A 14,803-nucleotide genomic window follows, 5' to 3' on the forward strand; every position below is an offset into this window, starting at 1 on the left:
CTTCTAGGTGGTCAAAAAGCACCGAGCTGATCTCCCTGTGTTATGAGGCTGCTTCCCACTAGCTATCTATTTTACATTTGGTAGTATATTTAAGTCCATGCCACACTGTCACTTCATCCCAGCTTACCCGTCCCCCTCCCCGTGTCCTCAAGTCCATTCTCTACGTCTGTGTCTTTATTCCCGTCCTGCCCCTAGGTTCTTCATAACCATTTTTTTTTAGATTCCATATATATGCGTTAGCATACAGTATTTCTTTTTCTCTTTCTGACTTACTTCACTCTGTATGACAGACTGTAGGTCCATCCACCTCACTACAAATAACTCAGTTTCATTTCTCTTTATGGCTGAGTAATATTCCATTGTATATATGTACCACATCTTCTTTATCCATTCATTTGTCAATGGGCATTTAGGTTGCTTCCACGTCCTGGCTATTGTAAATACAGCTGCAATGAACATTGTGGTACATGACTCTTTTTGAATTATGGTTTTCTCAGGGTATATGCCCAGTAGTGGGATTACTGGGTCATATGGTAGTTCTACTTTTAGTTTTTTAAGGAACCTCCATACTGTTCTCCATAGCGACTGTATCAATTTACATTCCCACCAACAGTGCAAGAAGATTCCCTTTTCTCCACACCCTCTCCAGCATTTATTGTTTGTAGATTTTTTGATGATGGCCATTCTAACTGTTGTGAGGTGATACCTCATTGTAGTTTTGATTTGCATTTCTCTAATGATTAATGATGTTGAGCATTCTTTCATGTGTTTGTTGGCAATCTGTATATCGTCTTTGGAGAAATGTCTGTTTAGGTCTTCTGCCTATTTTTGGATTGGGTGTTTTTTTTTTATATTGCGCTGCATGAGCTGCTTGTAAATTTTGGATATTAATCCTTTGTCAGTTGCTTCATTTGCAACTATTTTCTCCCATTCTGAGGGTTGTCTTTTCATCTAGTTTATGGTTTCCTTTGCTGTGCAAAAGCTTTTAAGTTACATTAGATCCCATTTGTTTATTTTTGTTTTTATTTCCATTTCTCTAGGATGTGGGTCTAAAAGGATCTTGCTGTGATTTATGTCAGAGAGTGTTTTGCCTGTGTTTTCCTCTAAGAGTTTTATAGTGTCTGGCCTTACATTTAGGTCTTTGATCCATTTTGAGTTTATTTTTGTATATGGTGTTAGGGAGTGTTCTAATTTTATTCTTTCACATGTAGCTGTCCAGTTTTCCCAGCACCACTTATTGAAGAGGCTGTCTTTTCTCCATTGTATATTCTTGCCTCTTTTATCAAAGATAAGGTGACCATATGTGCGTGGGTTTATCTCTGGGCTTTCTATCCTGTTCCATGGATCTATATTTCTTTTTTTGTGCCAGTACTGTACTGTCTTGATTACTGTAGCTTTGTAGTATGGTCTGAAGTCCAGGAGCCTGATTCCTCCAGCTCCGTTTTTCTTTCTCAAGATTGCTTTGGCTATTCGGGGTCTTTTGTGTTTCCATACAAACTGTGAAATTTTTTGTTCTAGTTGTGTGAAAAATGCCATTGGTAGTTTGATAGTGATTGCATTGAATCTGCAGATTGCTTTGGGTAGTATAGTCATTTTCACAATGTTGATTTGTCCAATCCAAGAACATGGTATATCTCTCCATCTGTTTGTATATCTTTAATTTCTTTCATCAGTGTCTTATAGTTTTCTGCATAGAGGTCTTTTGTCTTCTTAGGTAGGTTTATTCCTAGGTATTTTATTCTTTTTGTTGCAATGGTAAATGAGAGTGTTTCCTTAATTTCTCTTTCAGATTTTTCATCATTGGTGTATAGGAATGCAAGAGAATTCTGTGCATTAATTTTGTACCCTGCTACTTTACCAAATTCATTGATTAGCTCTAGTAGTTTTCTGGTAGCATCTTTAGGATTCTCTATGTATAGTATCATGTCATCTGCAAACAGTGACAGCTTTACTTCTTCTTTTCCGATTTGGATTCCTTCTATTTCTTTTTCTTCTCTGAATGCTGTGGCTAAAACTTCCAAAACTATGTTGAATAATAGTGGTGAGAGTGGGCAGCCTTGTCTTGTTCCTGATCTTAGTGGAAATGGTTTCAGTTTTTCACCATTGAGAATGATGTTTGCTGTGGGTTTGTCATATATGGCCTTTATTATGTTGAGGTAAGTTCCCCCTATTCCTACTTTCTGGAGAGTTTTTATCATAAATTGGTGTTAAATTTTGTCAAAAGCTTTTTCTGCATCTATTGAGATGATCATATGGTTTTTATCCTTCAGTTTATTAATATGGTTTATCACATTGATTGATTTGTGTGTATTGAAGAATCCTTGCATTCCTGGGATAAACCCCACTTGATCATGGTGTATGATCCTTTTAATGTGCTGTTGGATTCTGTTTGCTAGTATTTTGTTGAGGATTTTTGCATCTACGTTCATCAGTGATATTGGCCTGTATTTTTCTTTTTTTGTAACATCTTTGTCTGGTTTTGGTATCAGGGTGATGGTGGCCTCATAGAATGAGTTTGGGAGTGTTCCTCCCTCTGCTATATTTTAGCAGAGTTTGAGAAGGATAGGTGTTAGCTGTTCTCTAAATGCTTGATAGAATTCGCCTGTGAAGCCATCTGTTCCTGGGCTTTTGTTTGTTGGAGGATTTTTAATCACAGTCTCAATTTCAGTGCTTGTGATTGGTCTGTTTATATTTTCTATTTCTTCCTGGTTCAGTCTCGGAAGATTGTGCTTTTCTAAGAATTTGTCCATTTCTTCCAGATTGTCCATTTTATTGGCATAAAGTTGCTTGTAGTAATCTCTCATGATCCTTTGTATTTCTGCAGTGTCGGTTGTTACTTCTCCTTTTTCATTTCTAATTCTATTGATTTCAGTCTTCTCCCTTTTTTTCCTGACGAGTGTGGCTAATGGTTTATCAATTTTATCTTCTCAAAGAACCAGCTTTTAGTTTTATTGATCTTTGCTATTGTTTTCTTCATTTCTTTTTCATTTACTTCTGATCTGATCTTTATGATTTCTTTCCTTCTGCTAACTTAATTTTTAAATTTTATATTGGAGTATAGTTGATTTACAATGTTGTGTTAGTTTCAGGTGTACAGCAAAGTGATTCAGTTATACATATACATATATCCATTTTTTTTTCAAATTCTTTTCCCATATAGGTTATTACAGAGTATTGATTAAAGTTCCCTGTGCTATGCAGTAGGTCCTTGTTGATTATCTATTTTATATATAGTAGTATGTATATGTCAGTCGCAAACTCCTAATTTATCCCTCCCCCCATGTTTCCCCTTTGGTAACCGTAAGTTTGTTTTTGAAGTCCGTGACTGTTTCTGTTTTGCAGATAACTTCATTTGTATCATTTCTTTAGATTCCACATATAAGTGATATCATATGATGTTTGTCTTTCTCTGTCTGACTTACTTCACTTAGTGTGATAATCTCTAGTTCCATCCATGTTGTTGCACATGGCATTATTTCATTTTTTTATGGCTGGGTAATATTCCATTATATTACACACACACACACACACACACACACACACACACACACACACACACACCCCACATCTTCTTTATCCATTCCTCTGTTGATAGACATTTAGGTTACTTCTATGTCTTGGCTATTGTAAACAGTGCTACAGTGAACATTGGGGTGTGTGTATTTTTTTGAAATATGGTTTCGTCTGGATATATGCCCAGTAGTGGGATTGCTGGATCATATGGTAGTTCTGATTTTAGTTTTTTAAGGAACCTCCATACTGTTCTCCATAGTGGTTGTACCAATTTACATTCCCACCACAGTGTAGGAGGGTTCCCTTTTCTCCACACCCTCTCTAGCATTTATTGTTTGTAGACTTTTTGATGAAGGCCATTCTGACCGGTGTGAGGTGATAACCTCATTGTAGTTTTGATTTGCATTTCTCTAATAATTAGTGATGTTGAGCATCTTTTCATATGCTTTTTGGCCATCTGTATGTCTTCTTTGGAGAAATATCTGTTTAGATCTTCTGCCCATTTTTTTTTTATTGGGTTGTTTGCTTTTTTGATATAGAGTTGCATGAGCTCTTTGTATATTTTGGAGATTAATTCCTTGTTGGTTGCTTCATATGCAAGTATTTTCTCCCATTCTGTGGGTTGTCTTTTCATTTTGTTTGGTCTCTTCTTGAATATCTGCCTTAACAAGAAGCTTACTGCCGCTCATAATATCCTAGTCTGTTGGTAGATTCAACTTGGGAAGTTCACAGTGTAAGAAGATTCTTTTCCCCATCAAGATGAAATGTTTCCTTGCTTTCCCACCCCTGGTCCTTGGTTGGCCCTTAGGAGCTGCATGGCACAGTTCCTCAAGTAGCCATTCAGGCTCGGAGGCAGTTTTCTTGACTCAATGACTCTCTCCTCTCCCTCTTCTCTTCCAGGAACAAAAGGCTGTGTTTTTGTTTTTGTGTGTGTTTTTTTCCTACTGGGAATAATAAATCCCAGTTACAACTAGAGAGGCCAAAGGTAATCCTTCAGCATCTTCTCTTGAACAGGTTCACCTGACAGTTTTAAACATTAAGCTCCTTTAGGGCAAGAATATTTGTTGGATGAGTGGAGATTCAGTGAGTGAAGTGTGGCTGAGGTGGGGTGTGTGTGTGTGTGTGTGTGTGTGTGTATACGCACAAGTGTGTACACTCCTTGCCTTTGGTGCCAGAGGTGAGTATCCAGCGTGACCTATACTGACTGATAGCTGAATGGAATTCTCTTCCCCACTTAAAAATAAAACATGGTCTTGACCAGAGAGAAAAGTGAAAGAGTATGGCTGTCATGTCTTCATCAAAGATCTCTAGGAAAGGGTCAAATATCCTTTGCTGAGCAGTAAGCTCTATTCTCCCTATTTTGACAGACCTACAAGTTCTGTGCCATGCGTTCTCCTGGCACTTGGACTTTGTAAACAAAACAGTAAAAACTAAAGTTATCCCTTTGTTTCACAAACACCTGTCCCTGACCTTGAATGCCTTCAAGTTAATGAGAAAATGATGCCCTGGGAACCCAGAGGGGTGGGCTGTGTGGGGGAAAGTTAATGTAGTTAGGCTCCCAGTGGGGGCTGTGGGCACTACAGGGGAGACTCATTCCTGCGATGGTGTCATTTCCAGGGGCAATAGGGTTCTCCTCAGCCGAGGGGGGACTGGCCATGACATCATCGTTATTATTATTTTTTGACCATGACATTATGACAGCTGTGTTGTGCCTTTGTAATTCATGGCATTTCCTCTTCCAGACAGAAGATGTGGAGGGGAGCTAGGTGATTTCACTGGATACATCGAATCCCCAAACTACCCAGGCAATTACCCTGCCAACACAGAATGTACCTGGACCATCAACCCACCCCCCAAGCGCCGCATCTTGATTGTGGTCCCTGAGATCTTCCTGCCCATAGAGGATGACTGTGGAGACTACCTGGTGATGCGGAAAACTGGTGCGTCTCACCTGTCTGCTCCCCTCTCCTTCTGAGGCCAGCTGGAAAGCCTGATGGCACACTGCCTGCCTTTATTATTTAAAACATTTTTATTGAAGTATAGTTAATTTACAGTGTCATGTAAGTTTCAGGTGTACAGCACAGCGATTCAGTCATATATATGTGTGTGTGTGTGTGTGTGTGTGTGTGTGTGTGTATGTATGTATATATATTCTTTTTCAGATTGTTTACCCTTATAGGTTATTACATAATATTGAATATAGTTCCCTGTGCTATACAGTAGGTCCTTGTTGTTTATGCCTGGCTTTAAATGGGAGAAGCAGGCCTAGAATGCCACCTCGTGTTAGAACAGAGATGGGACATGAGTTTCTAGAGTTTGCCAAGAAAACAAAATTTAGACAAAAACCACAGGTTGAGGCCTCCTGTTGAACCCTAGAGGAAGCAATCCTGCAGGTCAGTCTTCCCTCTGTGCTCACTGGGAACCCTCCTCCACAAGGACACAGAGTGTCAGTGAAGCCCATGCAGGGCTGACTTCAGGACCCCAGACACTTGCCTCACCCTGGGAAGCAACTCATGGCTTAGGGACTGACCAAGACAAAGGGCATGGTCCAGCCAGGAGGGACCCACCTTCCATCCTGATGCATGGCCCAGTGTCCATAAAAGGATACTGTCTGTCATCAACGCAGCTTAGAGACAGTGTCATGAGGGGGCTCTGCCTGGATCTGAATCCCAGCTCCACCTCTTATTAGTTCTATGATCTTGGGAATACATTCGGGAACTTTCTATGCCTCAGAGTGCTCATCTGTTAAAATGGGGATAATCATAGTTGCTACCTCATAGGGTTATCCTGAGGAATAAATGCATTTTGATTTGTAAAGCACTTAGAATAATAATGACACATACTATGTAAGTATTCGCCATTCTTATTAGTGGTTACAGTGTCTGAAGTCAGATGTGGGTTTGAGTCCTGATTTTTCCACATACTGGCTGTGTGACCCTGGGCAAGTAATTAATTTCTCCGTAAGTGAGATAACCACTGCACCGACTTCCTCTGGTTTTGTGCGGTGGGGGTTAAGTGAGATAAAAGTCCATAGAGTGCAGAGCACACTGCCTGGTCTAAGGAACCATGCAGCGAATGGCGGAGATTATTACCAGGTTACAGCAGGTTAGCCCTGCAGTGTGAGGGCCCTGACCTCAGCTCCTGAAGTGAGTGCTGCAGCCTGGGCTGCTGCTGTTTACCAGCCATGGGCCTTGCAGTTAGCCTTCCCTGGGGCTCACAGTCACGACTGTGGCCCTTACAAGGACTCAGCTGGTCCTGAAGAGCCCTTGTACATAACTTGTTTTGCGGTGTGAGTATTTGAAAAGATGAGTGTTCATTGTCGGCAGGCTCAGTGATGAGTCTTGAAGCCCATCCCCTCCAACTTCCCTTGGCAGCTTCGTCCAATTCTGTGACAACGTATGAAACCTGCCAGACCTACGAACGCCCCATCGCCTTCACCTCCAGATCCAAGAAGCTGTGGATTCAGTTTAAGTCCAATGAAGGGAACAGCGCCAGAGGGTTCCAGGTCCCGTATGTGACATACGATGGTAAGCACTGTGAAGCTCAGGCTGCAGCACGTGTAAGAAGGTTCGCTGCTTTGAACAGAATCAGCTCCTGGGCCAGCTGGTAGACTGCTGACAAGCACGCATGCTCATAAAGGCAGGCAGGATGCGGAGAAAGGACATCGCTGACTCACAGGTGCCAAGTTTTAAACAGGCATTTGGGGACACTGACTACAAGGATGAAAAGATGTTTTAGAAAGTAAATAAAAGTGAGCATAGCTTTGTGGGTCAGAACATGGGCGATCGAGTCAGCCAGGTTGGGTTTAATCTCTTCTGCAACTTTGTGGATGTTACTTACCAATCCCTAGGCTTCATTTTCTCAGTGTGTAAATAAGGATAATCGTTAGACGTAATGTGAGAGTTCAATAGGATAATCCATAAAGGACTTGGTGCAGTGCCTGGCACATAGTAAATGCTCAATAAATATTAACTTACTACAATTGCAGCTTTTTGTATACAGAATCCTAGGGAATGAGGAAAAAGACCTGAGTTCTGATCTTGTCTCTGCCACTAACTTGCTGTGTAACTTTGGGCAAGTTAGATGACTTCTCTGGTTTCATTTTCTTCTTGTTAAATGAAGGGGTGGCCTGTGTGAGCCCTGGGTCCCTACTAAGCTCTGAGACTTGGGTGACAAACATTTACTAGGAACACAAAATGAACTGGACTTTGTCCTGGAGGACCTCATAACCTAGCGGGGGAAGAGTTATCTGTTCATCGTGAACTTATTCATTCATCCATGCCACAAATTTTTTTTTTTTTTTTTTTTTTTTTTTTTTTTTTTTTTTTTGTGGTACGCGGGTCTCTCACTGTTGTGGCCTCTCCCATTGCAGAGCACAGGCTGTGGACTCACAGGCTCAGCAGCCATGGCTCACGGGCCCAGCCACTCCACAGCATGTGGGATCTTCCCAGACCGGGGCACGAACCCGTGTCCCCTGCATCGGCAGGCGGATTCTCAACCACTGCGCCACCAAGGAAGCCCCATGCCACAAATATTTAATGAGCATCTAGTATGCCAGGTATTGGGTGAGGTGCTGGAGACAACATGGTTAGTGACAGAGATACAAAAAAGAATATGGTGTCATAGATGCTACAACGGGGCATGTACAAGGCTCTGTGTGAGACAGAAAAAGGGGCAGCCATTCATTTTGCATGGGTTTTTGGAAAGAATAGAGCAAAGTCTCAAGAGATTTGAGTCTTGAAAGAATGTGTAAGTTTTCTTATAAATGGGGGGAAGAACATTCAGGAAAAGGGAATGACATAGGCCAAAGAATGGAGTACCTGGCATGCTGGGGATTTTGCCAGTTGGTAGCGTGAATGGGGCTCAGCAGTGAGAGATGAGATTAGAAGCAGGTGGGGTTAGGCTATGAAGAGTCTCGAGTGCCAAGCTCAGAAGGGTGGACCTAATCTTATAGGGAGCCACTGAAGGTTTTTAGGCAGACAGGTGTGAAAAGTAGGTGTTTTGGAAAGACGATATTCTATGGAGTTCCTAAAAACACCTCACATAGTTTATTTCTAACATGTGACAAACTCTAGAATCATCATCCTGGTGCCTGAAACCATGTCAAACACTAAGACAAGGGCCCTTAGTATCAGACTCCTAGGTGGGATTCAGAGCATCTTCTCTCCCCAGAGGCAGCCAGCCAACAACCTCCCCCATCTAGGATCAGGAAGGAGCCAAAAAGCCACAGAGACCCCAGAACAAATGTCACCAAAGTTCACACATTTTAGTCAGGCTGTTCTCAACTCTGTGACACATGAAAACGTCTTGATTTTTTTCTTTAATTCAAATAAAGGGTTGTAGCTTGAACCAGGGGAAATGACATATAACCCTGGTTAGGCCCACAAGAGTGTGTCTGAAATGTATGGACACCAAGGGGGAGAAGAGAGGGTGTGTGGGGGATGAATTGGGAGATTGGGATTGACATATATACACTAATATGTATAACATAGATAACTAATGAGAACCTGCTGTCTAGCACAGGGAACTCCACTTTGCCGTACAGTAGAAACTAACACAACGTCGTTAAACAACTATACCCCAATTAAAAAAAAAAAAAAATAGAGTGTCTGTCACAGCAGAAAATAGTTGAAAACTGCTGTTGTGGCCATGCAGAAGCCTTTTAGGTCTTCACCAGAGCCTATTTAACTTTTTCTTTCAACCTATATTTCAGACAGTTTTGATATCTGGTTCCAAGCCCAGAAGAAGAGCAGTCACAGTGAGAAGGGGCAGCTGAGGCTGCTACAGACTAGCCCACTGGCCTGGAGAGCAGAGAGCACTGTAGCTGCGGCTAACATGTGCTTAGCTTATGAGGACCAGGCATATGCCAAATGCCCTTGACACAGCACATTCCTCACAGCCACCCATACAGTGGACACGACTCTCCTGATTTTACAGATGAGGCCACTGTGACTTAGAGATTTAAGTAACTGTCTGAGAGCACAGCAGGACAAAGTTGCAAGGATCTTTGGGACTCCTGAGTTCTTACCTATAACACTGGAGTGCTTTTCTCATGACAGTTGGAGCAAGTGAGGAGACACAGTAGTTCTTTTTTTTTTTTTAAATATAAATTTATTTTTTTAGTTAGTTTTGGCTACACTGGGTCTTCGTTGCTACATGCGGGCTTTTCTCTAGTTGCGGTGAGCTGGGGTTACTCTTCGTTGTGGTGCACGGGCTTCTCATTGTAGTGGCTTCTCTTGTTGCGGAGCCCAGGCTCTAGGCGCACGGGCTTCAGTAGTTCTGGTACGCAGGCTCAGTAGTTGTGGCACACAGGCTTAGTTGCTCCGCAGCATGTGGGATCTTCCCGGACCAGGGCTTGAACTCATGTCTCCTTCGTTGGCAGGTGGATTCTTAACCACTGTGCCCGACACTGTAGTTCTTAAAAGCAGAGGAAAGATTTTTTTAAAAGGCAGTGGTTTGGAAGCATTTGGGATAGTGGCAAACAGCTCTCTAGAAAGCTGACAGGCATTCCTAATGGTGAACTCCTCATCAAAAGGAGCTAATTCTCTGAGGGAGAGACTCTACACCAGAGGAATTCAAGATTTAAAAAAAAAATGGTACCCTTATTCATATTTTATAGATTTTGTATTCATGAAAATGAAAGGATAAGAAGAGACCACATGAATCGAGGACCAGCGATACTGTACATGTATTAAATTAGTAATTATGAGTATTATCCTATGAATTTCCATTTCCCATCACTTGACCAGGAGAAACTTTTTCTCCCACACAGTTCCAGTGATGTTCTTATGATTTGTTTGGATTTGTTGCACATGATATGCATATAAAGATGCATTCTTTTCTGCCTGGAATTTTAAAAAGATTGTGTTTTGCATATGCTTGATTTGAATTATGACTGTAGGAAATAGGCTAGACTTTGAAATGCTACTGATGCATCAAGGAAGATGAGGACTAAGAGTTGAGCAGCATGGTGGTGACCCCAACAAGCAGTTTTGGAGGAGTGGTGGGGGCCAGAGTTGACTGGAATGGGTGTGAGAGAGAAAGAAAGGAATCGAATTGGAGATAGTGAGTGCTGACAATTCTTTCAAGGAGTTTTGCTACGAAGGGGAGCGGATACGTGGGATGGAAGCTGGAGGGAGAAATGAGGTCTAGAGAGGGTTTTTAAAAAAAACATTGGAGGGCTTCCCTGGTGGCGCAGTGGTTGGGAGTCCGCCTGCCGATGCGGGGGACACGGGTTCGTGCCCTGGTCTGGGAAGATCCCACATGCCGCGGAGCGGCTGGGCCCGTGAGCTATGGCCGCTGGGCCTGCGCGTCCGGAGCCTGTGCTCCGCAACGGGAGAGGCCACAGCAGTGAGAGGCCCGCGTACCGCAAAAAAAAAAAAAAAAAAAAAAAAAAAAAAAAACATTGGAGACACAACAGCATGTTTGCATGCCGATGTGAAAGAGCAGCAGAGAGAAAATTTCATCATGTAGGAAAGGAAGGGCAGAATTAGTGGAACAGCATCCTTGATTTGGTGAGAGAAGATGGAGCTGATAAGCAAATTGGAGGAATGGGTCTTGGCTGGATGTACAGAGGTTCATCTGAGGGAGGAACAGGAGAGATGGGTGCAGACGCTGGTGGGTGAGAGAAGGTAGTGGGTGAGTCTGTGGAAGTCCTCTCTGATTGCCGTCTTAGTATCAGAGGGGTCATTGTTCTGAGGGCAGCTACAGAAGGGGCATTTCTCAGAACCTTATTTGAAAAATGAAAGAGTCAGCTTGGAAAGAACTAAAGCATACAAATGCAAAATATGTCCTTTATTCAAACAGAGGACTACCAGGAACTCATTGAAGACATTGTTCGAGATGGCAGGCTCTATGCATCAGAGAACCATCAGGAAATACTTAAGGTGAGTATGCACCCAAGGCAGCCACGGCAGTCACCCACAGGGCTCACCAGGCACCACCGAGGAAGGGTTTCCTCTTGCTGCCTTTCAGATGCTGAGCCTGCTCTAGGCTGAGGTCAGTTTTATATCTTCACCAGACTTAGTTTTTTTAAAAAAAAAAACTCAAGGAGCCATTTTTAGTGTTGTCAAATAAAATTGTATTTTTAATTTGGAAATGTGTGGAGGAGCAGTGGGAAACTTGTTTATCAGAAATCCAAGCCAGCGGCAACTCATGTTTCCATGTTCATTCTCCAAATAGTTGAAGATTCTTGGCTCCTTGCTCATCCTTCCAGCCTGAAGTCCACCAAATTTTACATACTTATAAGTATAAATAAACACTTGCCATATCACTAACGCTATAAATATTCCCCAAATTCCAAATTTATCACGTGGTTTAGAAGAACAATTTATTACATATTAAATTTTTAAAATAAAAGTAATATGTGCTCTTTATAAATACTTAGGAAACAAAAATTGGGGGGAAAAAAAGATAAAAATCAGAGGAAATAATTTTCACAAAGTGTTTTTCAGCTGATCAACCTACTGCCTAACAGTGGGACATTATAGTTCCATTGGCAAAATGTCATAATGTTAAAATATTTTGGCCCAGTAACAAAATTCTGTTCTTTTCAGGATAAGAAACTGATCAAGGCTCTGTTTGACGTTCTGGCCCACCCCCAGAACTATTTCAAGTACACGGCCCAGGAGTCGCGGGAAATGTTTCCAAGATCCTTCATCCGATTGCTCCGTTCCAAAGTGTCCAGGTTTCTGAGGCCTTACAAATGAGCCTGCCCATGTGCCACGCAGCACAGCATTGGGCTGTGGGCTGGTGGAACACAGCGATCTGCTTCTGCAGCCAGCATAGCCTGATAACGCTGCCTCTAGTAGCAGTGGCTGGTTAGAGTTCAATTTTTATAGATAATACAGATATTTTGGTAAATTGAACTTGGTTTTTCTTTCCCAGCATTGTGGACGTGGACTGAGAACGGCTTTGAGCCTTACTTGCTTCTCATTGCTGTGGGCACACGTCTTGGATATGTCAAGGGCTGGCTGAGCGGGACTTCAGTCAGCTCAGGTGAGACGCACGTGTCCTTCTTGGTCCTCACTCCTCCTTGAGGGGGCTGCCTTGTCTGAGACTTCAGCTTCTTCCAGCATGGTCTTCCCTAAGGGAGCCCTCTGCATTCAGGTGTCCGCTCGGACCAGGCAGAGCAGGAAAGGGGGGGGGGAAGGAGGGAGGGAGAGTCCTCCAGGCATCATCTACCCACCTGGGACCTGGGAGGACTCGGTGACTCCACAACCTTCTCCAGCCTGTGTGACCTAAGTTTGATCCCAGAAGCTTGAGTCCTAAGCAGTGATCACTAGAAATTACTTACAGCAGAAAGAATTAGAAATAAAAAGATAGAAATTAAGCACTTCCACAGACATCGTAATGTAGACCTATCGATGGCCTTCCCTGTTGCCAGTTTCCACCTCAGAGCAAATGCACAGTGCTTGTCTTAACACCTACAGCTGTACCTTCAGGGCACCACTGTTCTGGGTGCTGCGGTAGAGCCTGGAGAGTTCAGACAGGATGTGATCTCCTCGACGGATGAGAATCCATCCATCATGAAAAGGAGATTTCACACACCCCAAGTCAACACCACCAAGGGTTCTCCTTCCTCCATGGGCTTCCCAGCACAGGGCGTGCGAGGTCCAGGTGCGACGTGGTACAGACCAGCCTGTCATGTTTGCCTTCCTTCCCCTCGCCAAGCTCAGAGCCTGACTGGGGTCCAAGGGTACGGGCTGCACGGCTCAGGGTGGTCTCAGGCCCTTAATGGTCAACCACTGCCGGAAGCACACAAATCCCGGCCTCTCAGTACCACAGAATCGTCTCACTTTCTCTCGGCACAGTGGGACCTCACAGTCACTTTCTCCCACAGGAATTTGATTTTTCAATGTTGTTGAATTTTTTAAAATTGAGATCCGCAGGCAAAAATCTCATTACAGTGAATAAAAAAGACTTCTATCAAACAAGCTGCCATTTCCCTAATGAATGGGCTGACTACACACAACCAGTGTTTTATTTCAGTGGCAAAAACTAACTCTGCACACAATCAATTCTCGACACCAAAGTACCCCCCCAAAAAAAGATGAACAAACATTTTTGAAGAAAACAAAGATTATTTCATTTATTGTTGAATTCTCTTTTCACCTCAGTGTTTTGTTTTTTAACCTATTAATAACATTGAGTTTTGAAAAGCCCTAATCAAACTTTAAAAATTTTATTTGGATGGTCCTAAATACCCATTTCTAAGTCTCTCTTCAAAAATTTGAGCATCTTCTACAAGTACTTGGAATTGGTGATGCCGGAACTTGGCCTACATTTCTGAGTCTGACCCTAAGATGAAAATTCAAATGTAATATAACGTGAGTTAATGACCTGACCGATGGCAGCAGAACTGCACCACCCTGTCCAAGCATGTTAGTAACTTTGTCCTTAGGACTGTCTGATTCTGTATTGCTGGTTTCACAAGAAGGCTAGGGATGGCGGTACACTGGGCGTTGGAAGGAGGCTGCATGAACCTGGTCTCTGTGAAGCGTCCTCCAGGAGCTGGGCCATGCATGAGCCACTGAGGCCCTCCTGAAGCTTCCTCTCTATACCCATCAACCACTCTGAGAGACTCTGTGGTCCTGTTGGAAGACTGGATGGCAGGGGCTACTGTTGCTACCTGTTAAATCAATAAATAGTTATCAAACTTCTGCTCTTTGCCAGGCACTGTTCTAGGTCCTAGGGATGCACAGTGACAGGACAGACAAGGTCTTGTCATTTTAGAGCTTACATTTTAGAGGGAGGAGGCAATGAACAAATCAACACGGAAAGCATCAGCTAGTAGTAAGTGCTATGTTGAAAATTAAAATAGGTTAATATAACAGATGACGGTGTGGCTTCTTTAGATTTGGGAATTGGGGAGGTTTCTCTAGGTAAACGGTATTTCAACTGAAAAATAAATGGCAAGAAGGAACCAGCCTTGGACAAATCAGGGGGAAGAGCATTCCAGATAGAGGAAAGCCAGGTGCAAAGGCTATCAGGCAGCAACAAGCATGTGTGTGGATCACAGACTAGTGAGAAGGCAAGTGGTATGAGATGAGGCCAGGGAACTGGACAGGGGCCAGAGCACACTCGGCTTTGGAACTCAGAATGAGGGGTGTGGGTTTAATTCTAAATATGTCGTGAAGCCTTTGGAGGGGGTTTAAACAGAAAAGTGGGGTGATCTGATTTATGTTTTTAAAAGATAGCTCTGGTTACTGTATGAAGAATAGGTTTTAGAAAGCAGGCACAGAGGCAGAGAGCAGTTAACAAACTACTGCAACCAACCAAGTAGCCATCC

General features: G+C 42.8%; 1 protein-coding gene across 8 annotated transcripts in view; it reads left to right on the plus strand.

Moving 5' to 3' along the window:
• The window catches only part of SCUBE2 (signal peptide, CUB domain and EGF like domain containing 2), a 71,629-nt gene extending 57,284 nt beyond the window's left edge, over nucleotides 1–14,345 (plus strand). For all 8 annotated transcript variants that reach the window (XM_059070121.2, XM_059070119.2, XM_067038652.1 and 5 more), the window contains 4 exons: nucleotides 5,256–5,453; nucleotides 6,888–7,040; nucleotides 11,320–11,399; nucleotides 12,069–14,345. In XM_059070121.2, the coding sequence (XP_058926104.1) occupies nucleotides 5,256–5,453; nucleotides 6,888–7,040; nucleotides 11,320–11,399; nucleotides 12,069–12,221 (584 nt within the window). In that variant the 3' untranslated portion in view covers nucleotides 12,222–14,345. The remainder of the gene's footprint in view (nucleotides 1–5,255; nucleotides 5,454–6,887; nucleotides 7,041–11,319; nucleotides 11,400–12,068) is intronic.
• Nucleotides 14,346–14,803: the final 458 nt, after the last annotated feature.

This window comes from Kogia breviceps, chromosome 7, assembly GCF_026419965.1.
Source record: "Kogia breviceps isolate mKogBre1 chromosome 7, mKogBre1 haplotype 1, whole genome shotgun sequence".
Lineage (NCBI taxonomy): Eukaryota > Metazoa > Chordata > Mammalia > Artiodactyla > Physeteridae > Kogia > Kogia breviceps.